Consider the following 24,712-nt stretch of genomic DNA (forward strand, 5'->3'; position numbering starts at 1 on the left):
GACATTTGTGACGAATTTCAGGGCTCGTACCTTATTAGACAGAAAAATCTATCGGAAAAATCTGCCCCGAACACCAGTTTCACCGATCAGTATGAAATTTGATGGACATGTCTATCATGACAGGACGGACCAAAAAGTCTCAAGAATCCATAACCAAAATTGAACAGGAAGTCAATAGCCAATAGCAGAGTAAACTGTACGAAATTATTCTCTGTTTAGCGTAATGTTAGTATTTTGGTCAACCAGCCAACAAAAGCCTATCCTTACTTCTGAGATACCTGTAATAGAAAGTTTGTCGCTTACCGCAGACAAAGGTGTGCCTGCTGATTTGGGAGGGATTCAAATAACTATTCAGACAGCCGCATAACTTTATCCGGAATCTGTATTTATTGGGCTAGCTCCATTTGAACTATACAATATGTATTTTCGAATGGAATAAATCAAATTCAGTAAATTCTTCTTTACTAGTTTGAGGGTTCTAAATCCCATGGCATGAAAATTGGGCCATCAAAACCGCCCGTATTCCCGCCAGCAAAGCATGCCGACAACGTGACGTAACAAGTTCGGTGGCCCGCTTGCGTTTCAAAAAATGTGAGCCGAGTAGAAGGATGAGGAGGCCTGGAGGGCTTTTGGATGTTTTTACAGCAATGGACAAGGCTTCTGCATGTGTGTCACACTGTGTACAATGGACGACTGTAGGGCCACAATCCACTGATCCTGCCTGTGCGCTGCAGCAGTAAAAAAAAAAAAAAAAACCACGGGGGGCAATCAGTGGTGAGCCATAAGGGCCTTAACATTATTAAAAGGACTGACCTATATTTACAATCAATTTACGTCCCCATCCCTCGTGAATACCTGGGGTCCACTGTACATTTGAATGTGTTCGAGTTTCCATTTTAAGAGTTAATACTAGTTTTCATGTAATTATGTCCCTCCATTCTCTACACATCTTATCCTATTCAGGGTTGCGGGGCGCTGGAGCCTATCCCACATTACTTTGAGCGAAAGGCAGACTACTCTTTCTGGACTTGCCGCGGCACCCGCTGGAAGCCACAGCGACCTCAGCATTTGCCTAAATTGTCTGCCAGCTGTGTGACTAGCCATTATCCATCCATTTTCTGTACCGCTTATCCTCACTAGGGTCGCGGATGTACTGGAGCCTTTCCCAGCTATCTTCGGGCGAGAGGCGGGGTATGTCCTGAACTGGTCGCCAGCCAATCGCAGGGCACATATAAACAAATAACCATTTGCACTCACATTCACACCTATGGGCAACTTAGAGTCTTCAATTGACCTACCAATCCATGCATGTTTTTGGGACGTGGGAGGAAACCGGAGGAGTTGGAGAAAACCCACACAGGCACGAGGATAAGATGCAAACTGCACACAGGCAGGTCTGGGATTTGAAACCCGGTCCTCAGAACTGTGAGTAGTAGCCAAAGAATTAATCCTAAATATTAAACTTGAGTTGAGAAATGGGCTCGGGGTAACTGGGCATTCACCTTAGGAATCTTTTGTTCTCTCAGTTTTAATTGACCCATTAGCGCGCACGCGCACTGTGGGCCTCGGGTGTCGCGCGCGTCCCGCGTGCACGCGTCGTATCGGGAGCGCGCGCGCGGAGGCGGTCCGGAGGCTTACCTCGTCTCTGCTTCTTGTTCTTCTTCTCAGTGCTCAGTGCAGTCGTTTCTCGCTGCCTCCACCACCACCACGCGACTTTAAAGAGCAAAAAGGACGACTTGGAGCGAGTGAGAGAAAAGGCGGCCGTGTGACTGAGGATCCTCATCTCTTCGTTCTTTTTTTGGGGATTAAAAATCACGCCGAATCGCAGCGTTGACGGCCGAGCGCCAGCAGGTAAACGCGACAAAGTCGAAGCGAATGTCCCGTGGAAAGTGTTTTTTGTTTTGTTTGTTTTTTTTTCCTTTTGCCGCGGAAGAGGAGAGTGGACGGGGAGTTGGATGTGCGGGGGACGAGCTTCCCTTTGTGCGGAGGAGCCAGGGTCACAATGTGGACGCTCGACGGACGGACGGATGGACGGTCGTCTCCGCCGGCCCCGCCGTCGACCGTCCTCCCGGGACCGTCGTCGCCTCCCCGACAGAAACGCCTTGTTTTATGCGTCTTTTCGTCAAGTTTCCAACTCCGAGGCCTAATCTCACCCCCTCCCCCGTCTGTGTTTAAACCCCCCGGCGGCGATATTGTAACGCACCCTACTTTTAGCCTCGTAGCTAGCTTCCCTGTGACGTTCATGGACGGCTCGGTTTCCAGCCCCCGCTCGACCCCCATTGTGTGTTGTACCCCCACAATGCGGCTGCTCGACGCTTGTGACCGGCGTAGGCGACTGACCGACCTCGGTGGTTGATTTTGGGGCATCGTAACAGCTCGACGTGCATTGATACGGCTAACGTTCCAGTCGGGTGGCGATGTCTTCCACCGCCATGAAACGCCCCCTCGGCCAGCCCGGGGAAAAGCGAGCTTGTTGTTGGTCCACTTTGACTTTAACAGAGCTTACACATCTAAATATACTACGGTATACATAAAAATTTCAAATGCGCGTTTGTTTTCATCTCCCTTTTGTAATTCATTGACAAATATCCGCGTTTAGTCGTGTTTTTGTCGCCCGCTAAGGGGTTGAGGTTCATTGCCGCTTCGCTGATGTGTCACGAATGCTTTGTTGTGTATATTTTGGTTTACAATCATCCCGCTATGCTACGTTGACCACACACAACGCTACATTTCTTTAAAAAAAAAAAAAAAAAAAAATCTCTTACAAGAGCTGTGTACAAAGCCATGCCTTGACTAGCTAGGGTTGCAAGATTCTTGGATTTTTCAAAGTTGGAAATTAACGAGAATTTGCGCGCATAAACCATTAATTTACCAAATTTAAGCTTTTCTCTTAACTTATCGACTGCCAGGCGTTTTCAAAGCAGTTTTACAGCATTTTCAAGACCCACACAATATTGTGTTCTGTGACAATATTATCACTAACCCTAACAAAAGTGAGAGCAGTTTTTTACCCCAAGAAAACATTTTTCTGTTCTTTTGTCATTATCAGTAGAACTACACTTTACACCGATCTGATCGGCTTGATCGTTATCAGCTGATAATTAGCATTTTATGCTGATCGGCTTTAATGTCATCATTCGCCGATGATCGGCTCTGCAAAAGACGTTTACTACGCGTCGCCATTGTGTACAGTATATTTGAATCCAAAAGCTGGTTTATTTTTAGCCTTGTTGCATGTCTTTTGATGCAGTACTGTAAATATCTGACAGCCAATAAAGTTATTTAAAAAAAAAACGGCGGTGTGGGACAAACAACACGTATTGCCCGGATCAGATGACAAGACAAATTTGGTCTTTCACGATTGCAGTATGTTAGATTACTGCAATAAAATGTTGTATTCCGATACCACCGCATCCCGTCTTTTACGATCACTGGGCTTTATCTTGTCAACTCAAACGCGACCGGATACACTCGTTACCATGGCCACGACAACAACAATGGATCGCGTCGGGTGTATTATAAAAACAAAATGGGGAAAAATGTGTGCTGGTTGTCACCAGTGCTCGGGAGAGGACACTAATTCAAGGCTTGCTTGAGGTATGTTCACGTACTTTTAATACGATACAGCTCGCAAAGCAGGCAACAAAATTGTATGTAGCCTTGCAAGCTAGTGCTAGCACTAACAGTTGTGCGTAAACATGCTGGCGTTCTGTCGAATCATGCTCTGAAGTTTCGGTGTGTGTGAAGTAATTTAATTATAATAGTTATTTAATTACAGTAAATTAGCGCCCATTATTTCTGTCATGCTGTAATGTTGGTTTGTCCTGACAGTTTAGAATGCACTGAACTGACGAGATATTTTTGAACATACGAAGTATACAGTACACAAGTATATACAGTATATGAAAAGTCATTTAAATAGACACCTTGCTCAATCTTGTGATCGGATCGGTGCTCGGTTATCGTTTTTTTTTTTTAAACTCTCTTATCGGCCCAAAAAATCCTGATTGTGTAAAGCCTAAGTAGAACATGGGTTGGTTTCACCAAAAACACCGATTTCTAACCAAAAAGCGGGGGAAACAAGTCAAGCAGAACAGTGACTTTGACTTTAATATTGTTTCCTTTTGTGACAACTAAAACGAAAACATCAAAGACAGGAGGGGAAAAGGGCTTTTGATGTCAAAACAATTTACAGATATACAACGAAGAAGCGCGCCATGAGCGACACTGACTCACCGCATGGCTGAGTCTTTTTTACATGGTGTTCCTCATTCAGTCCATGAACTGCGTCATCTTTTCTCACGATCGCGAACACACTTTCCACTACCTACACTGTTTGAGTGTGAGGTGCCTAAACTTGTCCGATTTCCAACGTGTTGGCATTTCTCCCCCTCATATTCGACGCGGCAAGCTGACATTCACCGCCTAATCTTTACCTGCTCCTCAAAAGCTATGCTGATCTCAAATCCAAAGCAATACAACGCTCCCTTCTACACGGGTCTGTTAGTCATAACAGTGGTTTACAAATCTGTATTTTACAGACAAGCCGGGCGAGACGCTCTTCCATGTATGCCCGTTGAAAAACATACTTGATGAATATATTCGCAGGTGGTAGTAAGTGGTTGGATTCCCGTTGATGAATCTAGAAACACCAGTCAATGACTTAAGGTACTGTAATGCCTTCACAAGTGGGCAAGGAGAGCTATACATTTTTGCATGTACTGTATATCTGCTTAGGGTAAAAAATAAAAAATAAATCTATTTATGCTTAAATATGATCACTTTCCATGAAATTACCCTCAATTCCCATTCAGTCCCATGTCATAAACAATTTATAAACCGTTCTAAAAAAAAAATTGGGGGGAGGGCAACTTTGTCTTGATGTTGAAGGGGGTGTTCGTCTTAAAAAGTCATCGAAAGACTGTCCTAACCCATTTTTAACTGAAGGGTGGCCTTTCAGTTACCTGACAGTGACGTTAATGATGTTGTGTATGTACCCTGGCGTAATACGAACCACACAAATTGATATTTTTATGTTGGGCCTTTTCTTACTCATGCAGGGCCTACGATGTCCAATGAAGTGCAAAGACCGGACGACAGCCCCAGCACCAGCGGCGGCAGCTCGGACATCGAGCAGCGCGAGTCGTCCGTACCAACCGAGCAGGAGCGTGAACAAGCGCAGCCCAAAAAGAAGGAGACCAAGATCTCCAGTAAAACCGCTGCTAAACTGTCGACGAGTGCCAAGCGGTAAGACAGTCCCCCCACCGGCATCCCTTCTTAACCCCCTCCTCCTCTAGTGTGGTGGGTATACTGGGTTGTTTGTTAAATAGGCACCCTGAGGGTGTGAAGCTGTGTGAAAAACCACAGTTGTCCCAAAGGCATTGTCATTTCAAACATGCCTGCTATTCCGCAGGACTGCAAACCTTTTTCGAGAAAGGAACAAACACACACACCCACACACACACATCAATGGCACTTCATTACTCTCATTGGAAGGATAGGTGTCGTTAGAATGGATTTACAGTGAACCCCGTTTATTGTGGGGCATACGTTTCAATCTGCGATAAAGAGACCATATAAAAACAAAAAAAAATAGTTTTACCACTCCACTTAAACCTATTAAAACACAATTTTTAAAGTCTTCCTTATGTGTCTTTTCTCTCTGTTGCTGTGAAGAACAAAACAGAGACTATTGTAGAAAATCGTTTTGAGGGAAGGAGAAGACTTGCTCGCTCGCACAGTTCTCCATATGAAACAGTGTGCTTGCGTCAGGCTGTTTCTCACTCTCACTTGAAGGTTACTGTAAAACTGACAAATAAAACAAAATCGATTTGAAATTTTATATTTAAACGCCAAAATGTTCAACCCAGTCTGCTCACGTAATGCTTACATATATATACATTGGCCACAATTCGCTTCTTGCAGAGTTACCTCTTTGTGGACTTTTAAGAACCTATCCTTTGTGCTCAGGTAAAAACCATGTCTAATCTATAAGTATTGCTTCTTTGGTGCCATCTTGTGGCATCTTTGAGCCAAGGAACTATGTTGAAGTGAGTTGAGGAGCTTCATGTAGTGCTTTGCTGCCATCTTGTGACATGTACGGGCAATTATAAATTACACAAATGGAGGGTGTCAATTACTTGCAGAGTTTTGCTATTTGCTGCAGAGCTCAGTCCCTATCACCCTCCAATTGCAGGGGAATCCTGTAATGTGAAATACCATTGACAAACTATCAGAAATTAGCATAGTTCACAGTAATTCTAAACTTTCAAACTGCTATTTTAACACGCATGGAGCAGCAATACACAAACAGAGCATACAACAATACTCACATGCATATAATCTCTCTGCTTTGTGGGAATGAAGACTGTTAACAGAACCGAGTAGGGGACATTCTCTGCCACTTCTTGCTTTTAATTAGACTTTACACCGAGTTTATCGACCTGATCGGTATCGGCCGATAATTAGCATTTTATGCTGATCGGCTTTGTCATAATTTGCCGATCGGATCAATGACGTCATTGATTGGCTCCACAAAAGACATCGTGCACAGTATATTTTAATCCAAAAGCTAGTTTCTTTTTAGCCTTGTCGCATGTCTTTTGACGTAGTACTGTAAATATCTGACAGCCGAAAGTTCTTTAAAAAAAAAACAAAAAAAAAACGTCGGCGACATGGGACAGACGAGACAGACAACAAGTAATGGCCGGATAAGACTACAAAACAAATTTGCTCTTTCCGATCGCACTATGTCCGACTACTGCAATAAAATCTTGTATTCCGATACCACCGCATCCCGTTTTTTTACGATCATTGGGCTTTATCTTGTCAACTCAAACGCAACCGGATACACTCGTTACCATGGCGACGGCGACAACAGTGGATCACGCCGACTGTATTATTAGGACAAAATGCGGAAAAACGTGTGTTGGTGGTCACCGGTGCGCAGGACAGGAGAGGACGTTCGTTTAAGGCTCGCTTGAGGTATGTTCACATACTTTTTATACGATACGGCTCGGCTCGCAAGCAGGCAACAAAAAAAAATAATATATATATATATATATATATATATATATATATATATATACACACTGTAGCTTGTGTGCTTCCCTATGAAGAAAGTCACTATGGCAGAATTGTGCAGAATATTTTTATTATTTTTTTTTTTTTTTCTTCCAGACTTGTAAGTTGACAAGGTTCGGCAAGATGAAAAGCTTCAAATGGTCTTCAATATGGAGACACTAGGCTGCAATTCAGTTGATATCAAGCGACTAACTGTGCGTGTTGCTTTGTTTTTAAATTATGTTCAGATCACTCATTGTGAATCATTGTCGTCATCACTTGCAGTTTCTTAGCGCTAGCGTAAGATAAAGTCGCACGCATTGGCCTACCAGCTGATCTGACATCTGTTTTGAAACTACACATCAGCAGATGGACATGGTTTGAATTGGACGTTTTAGCATGACATTGAAATTGCGCCATGACGCAATATTTGGCAATGTACTCCATCATGCGGTTTCGGTTATGACTTATGCCAACATTTCGGGATGCGTGTCAACCTTTTTGATTTACAGTTGAGTTTGCAGTTAGTGTAATAAAATGGTGTTACTTATAGTATAAACAATAATAAAACAAAATTCTATTTTTACTTGGCTAACAAGTGATGACTTGCACATATTGATGCTGGAGGCTTTGAATATGAGTGTTGTTTTCATCATTTTATTTTTTTATTTGGCCTTGATAAAAGTTCTTTTAATTAAACCTGCTTATGTGATGATTTTTGTCTTCATTTTCATCTTTTCATTCAATCTTTGGTTTAACAATTTATTTGCCTCTGTAAAGCACTGTTGCCTTCAAGAAAAAACACAGCTTTTCAATCACAAAATAATCAAGACTGTTCCAAATGTCCTTAAATGCCATCCATTCCTCCATCTACCAATCATCCATCCACGTTTTGACCAGGGACAGTTATAAAATCACAGTTTTCCCTTCATTAACCAATTGAGATTGTTTCAAATGTCCTGTTGTTGTTGTTGTCAGCAAAAAAAAATAACCTCAAACACAGCACATTTGTTTTGCTTTTCTAAAGACTCTAGCCACAGTGTTAAGTCCATCCTTAATGGCAGTCACTAAAACTAACACTAAAATGTATTTTTTTCCTCCTCCTTCTTCCCAGGATTCAAAAGGAGCTGGCTGAAATTACATTAGACCCTCCTCCAAACTGCAGGTGAGATGCTCTGTGATGATTGCTCTGCTGATGTACAATGATGCTGTTTGTGTGTGCGCCTTTTTCACGTTTATGGCTGCAGCGAGAGCGTAGAAAAAGCTTTGGTGTCACCTTTAAAAGCCGTTTCCATTATTGTATGATTTTTCCCGCCCATCCTCTGTGTGGAGCAGTCACTGCCTATTGTGTGATTCTCTCTCTCTCTCTCTCTCTCTCTCTCTCGCTCTCTCTCGGGCCTTTTGAGGACAAGCGATTTTACCGTCGAGCCACATGCGGTCCGTCCATCTTCCCCCACGGGGATGCCGTGCAGGAAGGAGCTTTTTATCAGCTTCCGTGACAGTCATTGATGCCGCGTTTGTTTTGTTGGCAGTAGTTTGAGTAGATGATGGTTTTGTTGATGTTTTCTTGCTTTGTTCCGGGGGTGGCAGTTTGGCTGTCCGGCCATTGACTGTGTCGTTCAGAGCGGGAAACACAAAGCTAACCGTTTCAATGCAGGTGAATCCAAGACACGAGACTGTATTTGATGTGTACAAAAGCAAACATTAGGTCTCTCGAAGAACCTTAGTCTTCAATGTTTACAAAAATTCACATTGTTTTACAACCCAAATTCCAATGAAGTTAGGACGTTGTGTTAAACATAAATAAAAACAGAATACAATGATTTGCAAATCATGTTCAACCTATATTTAATTGAATACACTACAAAGCCAAGATATTTAATGTTTAAACTGATAAACTTTATTGTTTTTAGCAAATACTTATTAACTTAGAATTTTATGGCTGCAACACGTTACAAAAAAGCTGGGACAGGTGGCAAAAAAGACTGAGAAAGTTCTGGAATGCTCATCAAACACCTGTTTGAAACATCCCACAGGTGAACAGGCGGTGCCATGATTGGGTATAAAAGGAGCTTCCCTGAATTGCTCAGTCATTCACAAGCAAAGATGGGGCGAGGTTCACATCTTTGTCAACAAGTGCGTGAGAAAATAGTCGAAGAAGAGTTTAAGGACAATGTTCCTCAACGTACAATTGCAAGGAATTTAGGCATTTCATTATCTACGGTCCATAATATCATCAAAAGGAAATCACTGCATGTAAGCAGCAAGACCGAAAACCAACACTGAATGCCCGTGACCTTCGATCCCTCAGGCGGCACTGCATCAAAAACCAACATCAATGTGTAAAGGATATCACCACATGGGCTCAGGAACACTTCAGAAAACCAATGTCAGTAAATACAGTTTGGCGCTACATCTGTAGTCCCCCACTGGAGCCAGGCCTGGTGGTGGGGCTCGAAGGCGAGCGCCTGGTGGCCGGGCATGCACCCATGGGGCCCGGCCGGGCACAGCCCGAAAGGGTAACGTGGGTGCCCCTTCCCATGGGCTCACCACCTGTGGGAGGGGCCATAGGGGTCGGGTGCAGTGTGAGCTGGGCGGTGGCCGAAGGCGATCCGATCCCCGGCTACAGAAGCTGGCTCTAGGGACATGGAATGTCACCTCTCTGGCAGGGAAGGAGCCCGAGCTGGTGTGTGAGGTCGAGAAGTTCCGACTCGATATAGTCGGACTCGCCTCCACACACACCTTGGGCTCTGGTACCAGTCCTCTCGAGGGGGGTTGGACTCTCATCCACTCTGGAGTTGCCCATGGTGAGAGGCGCCGAGCAGGTGTGGGTATACTTATTGCCCCCCGGCTCGGCGCCTGTACGTTGGACCCCGGTGGAGAATGGATGGATGGATGGATGGCTACATCTGTAAGTGCAACTTAAAACTCTATAAAACTCTACTATGCAAAGCAAAAGCCATTTATCAGCAACACCCAGAAATGCCGCCGGCTTCTCTGGGCTGAGCTCATCTCAGATGGAGTGAGGCAAAGTGGAAAAGTATTCTGTGGTCCGACGAGTCCACATTGCAAATTGTTTCTGGAAATTGGAATTGGGGTTGTACTTGCTGCCATCTAATAGAAGAGCATTTGATACATTATTTCTTGGAAATAAATAATTTTTTTGAGCACTTAAGTAAAATTTTATAATTTCCCATGGCACACCTGAAGAGCGCTCATGGCACACTAATGTGCCGCGGCACACTGGTTGGGAATCACTGATCTAGCGTCATCAGAGACCCTGCCATTATTTTAGGAGACTTTGTTTGTTGCAGTTTCAGGTGACTTTGTTGTTGAAGTTTTTTTTTTATATTTATTTACAGCAATTGTGTACTGTATAGTGTGTTTTAGGCCACAAAGTTTAAAACAATTTTGGGGAAAAAAAGTGCTTCAATATAATGGACAATTGGCTGTAATGGACGACAACCCCCCACTGTAATTTTTTTCCTGTCTGGAAGCTATAGGGCATTTCCTACCGGGATGCAGGATCCAATAATATTACAGCGACGTGAGTCCTGCAGCCAATCATATCGCAGCGGGGTGTGCGCGAGGATTCTTAATAACGCATATTTGATAGTTACAAAAAGAATGGACATTAGGCTTGTTGGACACTGAATTGTCTTTTGATGTTTATGGTCAATTCATCAAATACACTACTGCATTATTTTAGGACACTTTGCTGGACCAGGTGTAGATTACAGTATATTGATGTTTTCTGCCTTGTTTATGGTGCAAATTAATCACCCCACCGCCTCTTGTCACAAGCTTGTTGTTGTAGCCGCTAAACATGTAGCTAAGCTTTTCACTGCAGGTTTATCAAACAACAACCTAACGTGTTGCAAAGAAATGTTAGGTTTACCAAACCTAACGCGTCAACAAAGAAATGTCGTCTTTGTTGAAGACGACATTTCTTTGTTGACGTAAACATGTATGTTAAATCATTTTAGGAGCTTTGTTCTTGTTATTGGTTGTAGTTTGAGATAAAGATGATGATGGTGGTGTTTTCTGGCTTTGTCCCTGGGGTCTGTTTGCATATGAGTTGTGTGGTCATCGACCGCTTTCTTTATGGCTCGAAATGCGGCGCTAACCTTTTTCAATGCGTGTTTATCAAAGAAACGACAAATTTATTTGTACAAAAACAAGTTAAGTTTGTCGATAAGACTTATTTATCTCTGTTTCCCAAATAACGAACGTTATATTCTGTTCTTCTTTGTTTGTTCGAAAAACTTGGACACTAGCTTCATCAAATCTTTGAAGGTGACCAGTTTGCATACGAGTCGTCGATGGTCTAGTTTATGGCGCAAAATGCTGCTCTAATCTTTTTACTACAGGTTTATCAAAGACCTGACAATTTATTTGATGTTTGTCTTATTTGAGTGTAATCATAGACTACATTTTTGTTTTTGACAAAAAATATTTGTTTCATCAAAAACACTGGGTAAATCTCATTTCTTTATTTGCGACTTCCTTGGTCCTCGACCCTATGTTTACATGTTATCCCCCCCGCCCCCCCCGCCCCACACACACACACACAACCCTCATTCACAGTGCATATTTCTGTGACTTGTAAATATGTATACAGTGTTGATATGTTGCATATGTATTGCACAAAATTTTATACGCCACTGTCGAGGAGCTAAAAGACATTTGCAATTTGCGGTGTAAAGGTTAGATCAATGGTCCTTCGATTTTAGCTTGTCTGTGGATCCTCCTCGATGCTCAATCTTCACACCTCAATGTGCATTTAAAACAATTCAGACACTCCTTAATATAGTGGCGTGAGAAAATTTTTTGGACCGTAGTCGAAGCATCCTGGACCGAGGAGCTAGGAACGTTACAATTAAGAGAAATGAGATCTACCCTACCATCATTTTAGAAGACTTTGTTCTTGCCGATTGCAGTTTGAGATGTTGATGTTTTCTGGGTTTATGGGCACCAGTTTGCATACAAGTCGTCTGGCTATCAAGGGCGTTATTTATAGTCCAGTGAGTCAGTCACCTCCACATGCCTTCACTGCTGGTGCTAAACACAGAGCTAACCTTTTCACTCTTCATTACAATATATTTAATATGTACAAAAATATGATTAGTTTGTCTGACTCACAATTTGTCTTGAATGTTTAATGTACGTTAGGGTCGTTGGACACAAAATGTTTGCCGTTTATGTTGCATTGATCAAAGACACTATATCATCGTTTTAAGAAATTGTGGTGGTTGCAGTTTGAGATGATTTTGGAGGGGCTTTGATGATTCTGAATTCAAGTTATCTGGTTGTCGACGGTCTTCTTTATGGCGTGGATCAATCACCCCCTTCCGCTGTCGTTAGCATAAAACACAAAGCGAATCTTCTGACTCTTTTCACTTTGTGGTCGTCAAAGACACAAGAGTTTATATGTAAGAAAACATGCTTGGTTTTTCAATGACTCTCAATTTGTCTTCAATGTTTAATGTCTTTTGCAGTTTACGTTCAATTTATCCTAGACAGAACTTAATTTTAGTAGACTCTGTTGGTTGTAGTCTGAGATGTTTTTTGGCTTTGAAGGCAAACCATTTGCCTAAGAGTCATCTGGCCATCGATTGATTCGCGCTGCAAATGAGGGGCACGAATCAATCACCCCCATCGTCGTTGGCGCTAAACACAGAGCTAACCTTTTCACTGGAGCTCCCAGCCCAGTTCGTTATGATACCGGAGGCTAAAAGACATGCTGTTTTCCTCGAGGACTCTAATCCATTTCAGACACCCCCAAGAACCCCCCCCCCCCCAAACACACACACACTTTTATAAAAAAAAAAATTAATAAAACTAGGTTGGCTCACATGAAGGATTTGGCTGGAGTGAGTAATTTGAAAGTAAAATAATCGCCAGAGGAGATTTTGCAGTCTTGGTAGGGGAGACGAGTTGCCCGGGAAACAATTAAGCTTCCTCAAGATAATCCCTTCCAACATGTGTGTGCATGTGTGTTGGGGGCTGTAATGTGTGTGAGCGTGTGTTTGGGCCTGTGATACCTTCATCTAATAATTACTCTGCGGTGATATATAGGGCGGTGGCGACAGGGAGAAGCGACATTTTCTCGCGCGCTCGTTTGGTATTCTGCTCGCTTCCCGCTCTTCCCCCGGACCGGGCTCGCTTGAAAGGTTATTCATTTGAGCGGCTGCGACAAATGGAGTCACAGGCTGTTGGCCTTCTTCGGGAGGCAGGAAGAAGAGCGCTGCTAAAGACATCCACTTGGGAGCGTTACACAAACGCAGCGGTGGGTTGGTGGGAGGGTACGGGCTCGGGGCCAGTTGATTTGTGTCATCTCCACTCCCTCGCTTGCCACCCTATTACCAAATCGTCTTTAGTATTGGTGGAGAGTTTCACCTTATGTTGTGTAGATGTGGTGTTATTTAATTACTGTTAAGTGGTTGTTGTAATTCAGTGGTTCTTAACTGTTGTCACACTGGGACCCGTATTTACCCATGGTTGCAAATGTTGCAACTGGATTTGGGCCAGTATCAGATTCTGAAGGTATGATAATAATGAACAAAAGTATTTCACTTTCACAGTATAACAGTTTACAATTACAGCTCAAAAATGTAATATTTTGAAATTCCTGGGTAAATAACTTTTTTCCATTGTACAGGAGGTGTAGGTACAGAAGTAAATGTAAAGAAAATAGACTATATATTTTTTCTAAATAAAATAAAAATGAAGGACAACAGTAAAAGTACTTGTTTCTCAGAAAAATTATGGTAGGAGTTACTTCTCTGCCCTTCTTTGCTTTGTAAAGTAACGTCAGAGCGGAAAGGAACTGACATTAGCCATGCTAGTTGGGTAATTATCTGCCTCTGTAGTGAGTCTTTTAATGTGTGTGTGTGTGTGTGTATATATCAGAATCAGAATCATCTTTATTTGCCAAGTATGTCCAAAAAACACACAAGGAATTTGTCTCCGGTAGTTGGAGCCGCTCTAGTACGACAACAGACAGTCAATTGACAGAACACTTTGGAGACAGAAAGACATTGACAAAAAAAAACAGTCACTGAGCAGTAAAGGGTTGCTAGTTATCTGGTAATGCCGGTACATTGTTTTTTTTTTTTTTTTTTTTTGACAATTGTGCAAAAAGATGCAGAGTCCTCTAGCACTTAGACCAGTTCGAATGACTAATATTGCAATAGTCCGGTGCAATGACCATTGTGCAAAGGGCGCCGAGACTTCAAGGAGTGTATGCGGTTTAAAGTGACGAGTAGTGCGATAATCTGGGACAATGTCGGTTGTGCAAATGTTACAGATACTCCTCAATCAGTGTGCAAATGGAGCAGATGCTACTCTGGCATGAGTGGCCAGTATATGCAAATAGTGCAGCATGGCGAGACAACTACAGCGAGTGCACGAGTAATACATAATTGGCCCCACACAAATGTGACAACGAACTCAAGTCAAAAAATTGCCAGCATGTTGTAATGGAATTGTAGGTCAGGTGTTTAAGAAGTTGATTGCAAGAGGGAAGAAGCTGTTGGAATGTCTACTAGTATACTACTATATATGTGTGTGTGTGTGTGTGTGTGTGTGTATATATATATATATATATATATATATATATATATCTGAGCCGCTTCTCCTCACTAGGGTCGCGGGCGTGCTGGAGCCTATCCCAGCTGTCATCGGGCAGGAGGTGGGGTACACCCAGAACTGGTTGCCAGCCAATCACAGGGCACATAGAAACAAACAACCATTCACACTCAGTCATGCCTAAGGGCAATTTAGAGTCTCCAATTCATGCATGTTTTTGGGATGTGGGAGGAAACCGGAGTGCCCGGAGAAAACCCACGCAGGCACGGGGAGAACATGCAAACTCCACACAGGCGGGGCCGGGGATTGAACCCAGGTCCTCAGAACTGTGAGGCTGACGCTCTAACCAGTCGGCCACCGTGCCGCGCTATATATATATATATATATATATATATATATATATATATATATATATATATATATATATATATATATATATATATATATATATATATATATATATATATATATATATATATATATATATATATATATATATATATATATATATATATATATATATATATATATATATATATATATATATATATATATATATATATATATATAAGGCGGCAACGTAGATGGTATGTAGAACCAAGGGGAACGCTGAGTACGTCATCACAGCATGTGACTAAAACTGACCAATCACGAGAGATGATCTCCGCGGCGTTCGACGCGCAGCAACTATTTTGGGTTCGCGGCAAGCTACGCAGAGGTGCTGCGCAGGGCAATTCGTCGGTCACGTGATGCAATGCGGGCGTTGTCGGCCGCGGGAGTATAAAGCGGCCTTTAATCTTGAACATTACCACAACCATGATTGACACGCTAATTATTTACTAGCAAAACAAACCAATTTACGTATTAAAAATCATGGTCCCAAACAGAATGAGAAATAATGAGTGAAATGGAAACGAGAGCCAAATTAAGCAGGCAACCATTGCAGTTAGCAGTATACCCACCCCCCGCGCACACACACACATACACACCCTAGTAATATGGAGACGCTCATACAAGATGTCACTCAGTCAAACATTTGGTTTTATTCCCTTGACAGTGTAAAAAATAAAAGCTGTTGGTGACTTGCGGCGGTAGGAGTTTACTGGCTTTACTGGACTTTACAAGGTAACTGTGGGGTAGCTAGCTTGCGCACTAGTATTCCAGATGAGTTGACGGCTGACACTTGTCATTTCAAATGAATAAGTAGCGGGCCAGTGTCAATATAGGTACGTGGTGACCACCGGCCAGACACAACGGCGTACTGTCTTTGGCGTGCATATGTGTTGCGCATGTATGCAACGGTGCTGTGATAATAGTTTGTCCTATCTTGAAGAATCAGTCAATTATGTTACAGCAGGCAGCGAGTCCTATTGCAGGGGTCGCTTTTAACTCAAATGGAATTCATAACAATGATTGAGATGGCATCATAGTCTCGCGCTCTCTCTCGCTCGTGCAGGAGAAGAAGATTGCAGTGAAAAAAGGCGACTTTCAGCCATTAAAACATGCACTGCGCAAATGCAAGATGACATTTTTAATCGCACTGAAAAAAGGGTCTCATACGGGACCAATTTGGTCACAGTCTTGAGCCATATATATATATATATATATATATATATATATATATAAAAGCTGGTTTGCCAAGAGATGAACAAGGAAGGACAAAACATCTGGTACAGCTGTGTTTTTGTGATCACCTTTTCCATGTTTGCATGTTATTTGGAGAGCAGATATTAATGTGTGTTTTGTACAGTTGCCTACAATACTGTTAAGTGAAGTTTTTCTTGTGAAAAAGCATGTTTTAAAACACACATTTTGGTGTTTTTTGTTTGTGGGGGGTGGCTGGAACGGATTGATTGCGTTTCTGTTAATTTCAAAGGGAAATAGGATTTTGAGGTATGAGTGTTCCAAGATACAAGCATGGTCACTGAACGAGTTAAACCCGTATCGCAAGGCACCACTGCATTGTTGAAGTGATGCATATCGACTGTTCCAGGATTTTTGTAGCCGTGGTTGTTAGTGGACGTTACGAAGAGTCTTCGCCGCATGTACACGCGCACTTCTGGTGCTTTTTTTCCTAAATCCAATAATCTGTAAGTAAGTTTCGGATCGTAGTTTCTGGTTTATTTACAATTTGAAGTACAGTATTTATATCGACAATTGTAAACATATTTAGCGTGGGGAGGAGTCAATTGTAGTTTTCCTCTATTTGCGGCAGGGCTCGATCCCTATCCACCACAAATAGCAATGCTTTACTGTAGCTGATTGTCATTATTTAAGATGATGTTCTTTCAACAGTGAGAGGAGAAAACTTTAGAGGGTTTGACATGGTCATTATTCTCTATTCTCACACCTACTGATGCAAATGGAGCGCCGTTTTTTACAGCGCTCCCACCTGCACGGGCATCACTGTTGTTTTGAGTGTTAATTAAACCCTCCTGCGACAAAGAGGTGACATCCAGCGGGCTCAGTCGTCGCCTCCTATTTATTATTGGTCTTATTCTCCGAGTGAGAGGATTCATGTTATTCGAGTGAAGCAGATCAAGCGATGTCGTCATAGAAGGCGACAGCAAATCGACAGACAGCGATACGTCAAAGCAGCAGGAGGCAATTAAACTGTCGTAGGCGTCAAAACGCAATACTTTAGTAACAGCCCAACTCGTATCCAACTAAACCTGCTCTAATGAATAAGAGTCACTCTGTCTCGATGTATGTCCTCTAATGCTTGGTTTTGGTTGACTGTGGCACTGAGACGTTGGCATTGGCATTGTGCTTGTAGTTTGTGGTAGGGTACCACAGTGTTTCCCCGCTAGATCGTGGTAGTTGGTAGGCCTACTAATTTCTAGGGATGCACTGATGCAACTTTTTTATTTTGACCGAGTATGAGTACAAGTACTTGCATTTGAATAATCAGCGATGCCAACTACCAATACCCTATACCATTAGGTCTTGCAATTGTGAGGAAAATGTTTTGTTTTGATCAAATATTGTTCAAAAACACAAAACATTATTAAACATTTTTTATTGTAAACATAATTTTTTGGTATACGTTCCGCTCAAATATACCACTTTTTAGAGTAACAACTTGTCATCACTGGCACTTTAAGGGCGTGGACGACGGGGCTCGAAACTTGATGCTTGCTAGACAACCTACTGCTGCAATTTGGGCGCCGGCAGCCTCCGTCGCCGCTCGAGTGGAGTTAAATCATCCATTTTACAGCTCATAGTTTACAGTCGGCGGTCTCTGTTTGGAGTAGCAGAGCATTTTTTTTCCAGTCAAGAGTAAGAGTACAGACCTACAGTATGGGTACTGGCACCAATGCTGTTATTGGTGGATCCCTACTAATTTCTGTTAGCCCACCTATGGCATTGGTATTATATGTAGCATTAAGCTAGTTGACTTTTGTTAGAAGAAATGATGGGGTTTGGTTGAACATTTTGGTGTTTAAATTCACAATGTTTAACCTCTGTGTCAGTTTTTCAGTATCCTTCAACTGAGAGTGAGGAATAAACAGCCTATTCAGATAATGTGGGTGGCTCTGGAACATATAGCCTGCGATAAACAGGGTTCATTGTACTTTAGTAATAACCCTACTCATATCCCACTAATCCTGCTCTAATGAATTTTATGAGTCACTCCAGCTACATGTACGCCCCCTGAAGACAGAGTTTTGAGGGTTAGGGTTAGTTTTGATTGACGCGGCCACAGAGTGGTATTCATATTTTTTATGGTGCTTGTATAAGTGCACTGCATCGTGATCAGATCTGTTTGTATTATTTTGGGTCTGAAATTTGAGGCTGTTTCACACAGAGATCCCACAAAATAGCCAGCTGGAGACAGATAATTAGATGACGCCGGCGTTTGATGTGACGAACAGCAACAATTGTTGTCGACACAATACGGAGGGTGAAGTGAGTTGAGTGTGTGTTAAGCTTTACACTAACTATTCTTGTTCTTATAGTGGCCATTAACGGCTCGAATACTACTGTTACATACAAAACCAACATACCATCTTTATGCAATTTACACATAACCCAGGAAAGGTGTGAATTTGCAACTAACAACTAGAATCCCTATCAGACAGCGACAATTGCTTTTAACTATCTATCAAATGTTTTTTAGAATTTATTATTCTACTGCTTATTCCATCGACTAATCAAGTAATTAGGAAAACATTTATTTGGCATTATTAAAGAACATAATGTGCATGTAAGGTGCAGGTATTCTTGTTGTCCACTTGGGGTTACCATCATCACGTTATACACTGTAATATCTGTGACTTTGAATGTTTATGGCCTAAAAAGGCCTGACCTGGTGAGTGACGTGGGCGTCAACAAATGAGCGTGTAGAGTTGGCTGTTGTGAACTCAGATTAGCGGCTGCTGTTAACTGGCTAACTGTTAGCCAGTTGCATGTTGTTGAGTGCCTGGGACATGATTTTTCCAGACAGACCTTTTTGGAGGTTTTCACTTAACACATAAAAGACGCTTCTCTGTTTTTTAGATTCCAGTCAGCGTGATTTCATGTATCTCCCACATCTGCTCTCCTGTCTCCTCATTTGTTATCTATCTCCTCACTTGTCACACCCCCTCCACCGCCTTCGCCCGCTACATTTATCAGAAGGACGCCTTGGATTTAAGTCGTTAAGTCTTCCTCGTTCATCACATTAAAGACACAGCTGGAGCTCTGCGCCATCTCCCTCTGCAGAGAGGGTGGTGTAATGTAGTAGAGGTATTTCACTCTCGAGTTGTTTCTCTTCACACGGTGATATTAGTGTCGTTAGGTGTTTTTTATCTGGTTTTTCATTGGCACCAAAAACACCTTCATTGGAAAATTCTGAGGGGGGAAAAGGTTTTCACGCCCAGAGGAAGTGGAAAATATGGTAGCTCAGTAAAAAAAATTAAAGTGGTGAATAATTGATGACGGGCCCAAAAACTGTTATGTTTTTCTTACAGCACATTTTAAAGGGAACATATGCTTTACAATTGTAAAAGTAAAAGTTTGTACTGTAGAGAATATATAAAAAAATTAAGTTTGAGTTTCTTTATAGCCTGTTCATTTTGCATGCAAACTGGAATTTGAAGGGTTAGAAAATAAAAATTAAGATCTAATTACAAGAAGTGATGTTTGTTATAACTGGATGCAGTAAAAGAAGCAAAAAACATATTTTTAATTTGTCCATTTTTGGCTATGAACAACCTCGAAAAGGCAGTAAAATAAAACAAGGCCTGAGGGTTAAATGTGTTGTTGTTTGTCAGCGGCTGTTTAACATTGAGAGAGAAGATGCTAATCATGACATGAACGTCTCCACTTCATATCATTTATCATCTGTAAACAAGCCACTTTATTGTGCGTCCCGTCCTGGTAACTCCTCATCTCCTCGCTATGACGGCTCCACATCGGTCGGGAGGGCATGTGAGTGACACAGCCGGCGTCGCTCTTCAGTAGCATCGCCATTAAGCGTAGCAGGCGGCGTTATCAATATTCATGACATGGAGAAGGGGGTTGGGGGACGACAGGGGTGTGAGTTTCAGGAAAAGCTCCCGGGTATTCAGCGGTGTTTGGCGACCCGTGCGGCTCAACTGCAGTGATTGTTGGCTGAAAGATGTGAAAAAACAAGCGAACTCTCGTGATCGATTGGCGTTATGTAGTTCCCCTCACTTCCTTATGAATATTGATGAATCATACCCACCCTTCAGTCTGTGTGATTTTCCCCCACGTGGCATTGACCTTTTTAGTGCTTCTACTCCCTGACTACACAATGAGAGAACCTTAACGGAAGCGGAATCAGAAGTGCTTCCATCAAGGTGAATCTGAAGGGGAACATTTTAGTTTTGTAACTGAAATGTGACATTATACAAGGTCGAACGCCTCTTTTCACACAGAGATATTTCAAAATTACTGAATCAAAGCCGTCTATATTTCGTCGTCTTTTACATAGGACGATAAAGTTTAATCTAATCGAAACTAATAACAGAAGATCTCGCAATAGGCCACCTTTACATTTGACTCAAAATCAAACAAAGGGGTGTCGAATGACTAAAGATTTTTTTGCATTCGACCATATTGTGATAAAAGTCGAGTTGCAGTCTAGTAATGGATCATGTCATTTATATTTTTTCAGCACAGTACAGCGGCCCCCAGCCTTTTATGGGCCACGGGTGGGTTTTATTTAAAGACATTTCAACGTACAGGCACAGAAACTAGGGATGCACCAATAACGATAACAGTATCAGACGTAAGGTATCGGCTGCCCTCTTTCCTCGCTGCCAATCCTGTGGTCCTGCTAGCACTAGAAGCGATCGGACTAGCCAAGGGTTAGCAAGGCTAACCGCTATTCTCCTCCACACCAGCTTAACTCCATAGTCTCTGACCAGAGTTGATAGATAGATAGATAGTGAGATGCCAAAAACACGTGATTCGTGATTTGTCGAGCTCAAGCGTTAAACGTCAATACAGCATAATAAAGTCGACTCATCGGCTCGTCGAGTACTCTGTTCAACCCCCAGGCAGGACAGCAGCCCAGTAAAAGACACGGATAAACTTTGTTAGTGTGAAAGGAGATCCCACAAAATTGCCGTCACCGAAGAGCCGTCAATATACTGCCTTTGGCTTTCACACAGAACCCAGCAGAATCAGAACAGCCACCTGGATATATCACTGCTTTAACAGGCAGTGTGAAAGGAATAATGGTTTGGTTAACATGAGCCTCTTTCACACAGAAGTGAATCCGTCACCTTATCAGTCACTCTCAGGTGTGTGCTTTCAAACAGCAATCTGGAATTAGCTGGTTTTTGCACCTAAGCATAATTGGGTTTTTTCTTTTTTCTTTTTAAATGCATGTTTGCTAATTTTTTTTTAAAGAAGCCCCTTTCACACAGACCATCTAAGATGGATTTTCCACAGCCATCTGTCCTATGTGTAAGGTACCAATATGGAATTTGCCATCTTTCAATATAGTATCCAAAGCAGCCCCCTTTTGTGTTGAAAGCATTTGTCGCCGACATCACCACCCGCATCTAATTATCTGAGCCTGTGTTAATATAATTGCTTTTTGAAAGACACAGGCAAATAAATGTTGTTTCTACCATTACGTCTCTGGTGCACCAATTTGGCGTAAAGCCAGTGTTAAAGGGGGATTAAAAACTGCCAATTTGACATCATCGTTGTTGTGTGAACACGCCCTTACGCAGGCGTTACTGCTCTGTTACTAGGCGAAATATTAGCAGGAAGACTTCATGGCCCCCATGCCGTGTCAGAGCCGTTTATAGAGAATGACGACCCAGAAAAAAAAATCCTGGCTTTAAACAGAGCTGAACATACAGTCAACACGGCGTTTTTAATGTTTAAAGGGACTTTAAAACTGCCAATTGGATGACATCATTGTTATGGAAACATGCCCTTACGCAGGCATTAAGGCGCTGTTACTAGGCAGATACTGGGTGGGAAGACTTCATACCCACATGCCGTGTCAGTGCCAGCAACCCAGAGTAAAGGTAAAAAAAAAAAATCCTTGCTTTAAACAGAGCTGAACATACATACAGTCAACATGGACTCTTCCCCCCCAACTCCTACCACCACAGAGGTGTACCGTGTCTTTTTCTAACTTGTCCTGATCACCATTTTCCAATCGCATCCAGGAAAATCTTTTTTTACCCGTGCCTGCCTCTTCATTTGCAGGGTTTTGCGCGGAAAAGAAAACATTAGGTCGTGTTGAAAGGAGGCACAACATTTGTCCCAGGCCGTTATTGATGAGCGTGAAACACAGGAGCGCCGTGGACATTTTGCCATTGCACACGCCGCACACTCCTCATTGAGTAGGAGCTAAGGTCGTTGACAGAAGTAATTTTCTGTCAGGTGAATAAACACAATAACTTCAACCAGGCAAATGTTTGCCTTGATGTACCGTAGCTCTTTTGTCTTAGGTCTCGCCGCACAATGGGAGAACAAATCACAGGAGCGGGACGCGCCTACAGCCTTTGGGATGGCTCTTTAAAGACCTTTCCCCTCATTTATCTGTGTGAAATGTCACTAAAATCAAGTGTGCAAATAAACTCCAGATTTACCATGAGTTTAAGTCTTTAATCCGAGAAGATATTACTTAATTAAACTCTTTGTTTAAGGTAAAGACAAACGCAGCTCTCATTGGCTAGATTTATACTGCAGGTCCAAGTGCCCAAGTCCCAAGATATTAATACGTATAATATATTTATTCCTTTTGTTTTATTCATTTCTCATTCAAGAATTGCCTAACTGATGTATTGTAAATATTTAAATAATAATAATAATACAAATCTTATTGCAATAGACAAGGTTACGGTTGTGTACGGCCCTCACATGTGGGCAAGGAGAGCAACAGCGGTGTTACGTTAACTGAACAGGAAAAACACTTAAACAAACAAATACAAAATGAAAACACTCACAAGAAACGACTTTGACTCCAGCTCCTTACGTCGTTCCCTTGGCCACACCCTTTAAGGCACACATACAACACTATAGTTGTTATTGTGACTTTCGGCTTGTCCCAACATACAGTAATTACACTATAACATGAGTTTATTTAATTTACATTATCATTTTATATGTTTGTATACAATAGTTTTCTTTCTTTAAAACGCTTAACAAAATATGGTGGTTTAAGATGAAACCGTTGAATGATATTTCTATTAATTTCAATGGGGAAAATTTATTTCATCGACAGTGGTGCCTTGAGATGCGAGTGAACTGAAGTACAAGTTTTTCGAGATACGAGCAGTCGTTCGGCTGATTTGTATTTTTTGTGGCTGTACTTTATGGTGGCGTTGAACTCGACTCACTTCACAACAAGCAGCAGTTTGACACTTTTTTGTGTCTCTGTATTATACTGCCCCCAGCTGTCCAAGGTGCACATGCCAGAAGGAGTAGCACAATGTCCATTGAATTGAAGCTGCTGCTTTACATTCTATTCAATTACGTCATTACTGTATGTTTTTATAAAGTACAATATTCTAGAGTGCTATTTTTCTTATTATAAACACTGCAAAAATATTTGCTGTTTTTGGGGGGGGGGCTGGAATAGATTGGCATTTTAATTCATTTTAATGGGGAAAGATGATTTGAGATATGTGTTTTCAGTTACAAGCATGGTTCTGTGATGACTGTGAAAAGATGACACTGACACACTATGCCACTGAATGAAGCTAAACTGTTGGTCCTAATAACAGTCTTTAGTGTTGTTTTTATGATACTCTACTGTCAAAACAGTGCCTCCTTTTTGGTAATCAGTTATCATCCAGTGATGTCAGTATATCCCTTGTGTGATATAACCTGCCATTAAAAAATAGCAAGTACATCTTTACGTGATATGGCCTGTCATTAAAAGCGAGCGCTGGCACTAAACGTATCATCAACACGCACAGAATTCTCTCGTAAAAAGCAGCCTTGGTCACACCTGCCGTCGTAACCGCCATCTCGCGCCGACCTCGACCCCCTCCGAGGCGGCTCATAGAAATAGGATGGTGTTAAAAACGTGGCAGGGGGAAACATTTTCTTTTCGCAAAGCTAATCGTTTTTTGTTTTTTGCGCCAAAGTTCCTGAGAGGTAGCCAAGCGTGATAATTTCCATATATATGGAGTGACCTTTTCCCTCCCCAGATGCATTGCTATCCAGTTTAATGGCCAGTATCTGTTCATTTCATTGACGCAAATGTCAAAAGATGAACTGGAAAGCCCGGCTAATCTGCGTTCACATCTATCGCCTTTATCGATGCGGTGAGACCATTCATGTAGTCATCATCGCTATCATCACGCTGCAGGTCAAGTTGCTATACTATTCTGTAGGCCTCCTGAGTACAAATACTGGTTTTTAATCATATTTACACGAAGGTTGCAGAAGCGCTGACATACATTTACAAACTAAATTGAGAAATTTGTTCCATGAAATGGTTTTAATTTATTCCCCAAAGTCTCTTTGTTGTTAAGTGTTTTTCTTAACTAAACTACATCCAGTACAGGGATGTTTGATTTTCCTTTATTATTATTTTTTATTATTAATATTTATTATTATTTTTATTTTTTTTGTTCAG

General features: G+C 41.9%; 1 protein-coding gene across 1 annotated transcript in view; it reads left to right on the top strand.

The window, feature by feature from the left end:
• The first annotated feature begins 1,608 nt into the window (after positions 1 to 1,608).
• Positions 1,609 to 24,712, top strand: part of ube2e2 (ubiquitin-conjugating enzyme E2E 2) — a 48,677-nt gene continuing 25,573 nt past the window's right edge. The window contains exons 1-3 of the mRNA XM_061777477.1: positions 1,609 to 1,851; positions 5,061 to 5,247; positions 8,177 to 8,227. Coding sequence (XP_061633461.1) covers positions 5,069 to 5,247; positions 8,177 to 8,227 — 230 coding nt within the window. The 5' untranslated portion in view covers positions 1,609 to 1,851; positions 5,061 to 5,068. The remainder of the gene's footprint in view (positions 1,852 to 5,060; positions 5,248 to 8,176; positions 8,228 to 24,712) is intronic.

This window comes from Phyllopteryx taeniolatus, chromosome 6 (assembly GCF_024500385.1).
Source record: "Phyllopteryx taeniolatus isolate TA_2022b chromosome 6, UOR_Ptae_1.2, whole genome shotgun sequence".
NCBI lineage: Eukaryota > Metazoa > Chordata > Actinopteri > Syngnathiformes > Syngnathidae > Phyllopteryx > Phyllopteryx taeniolatus.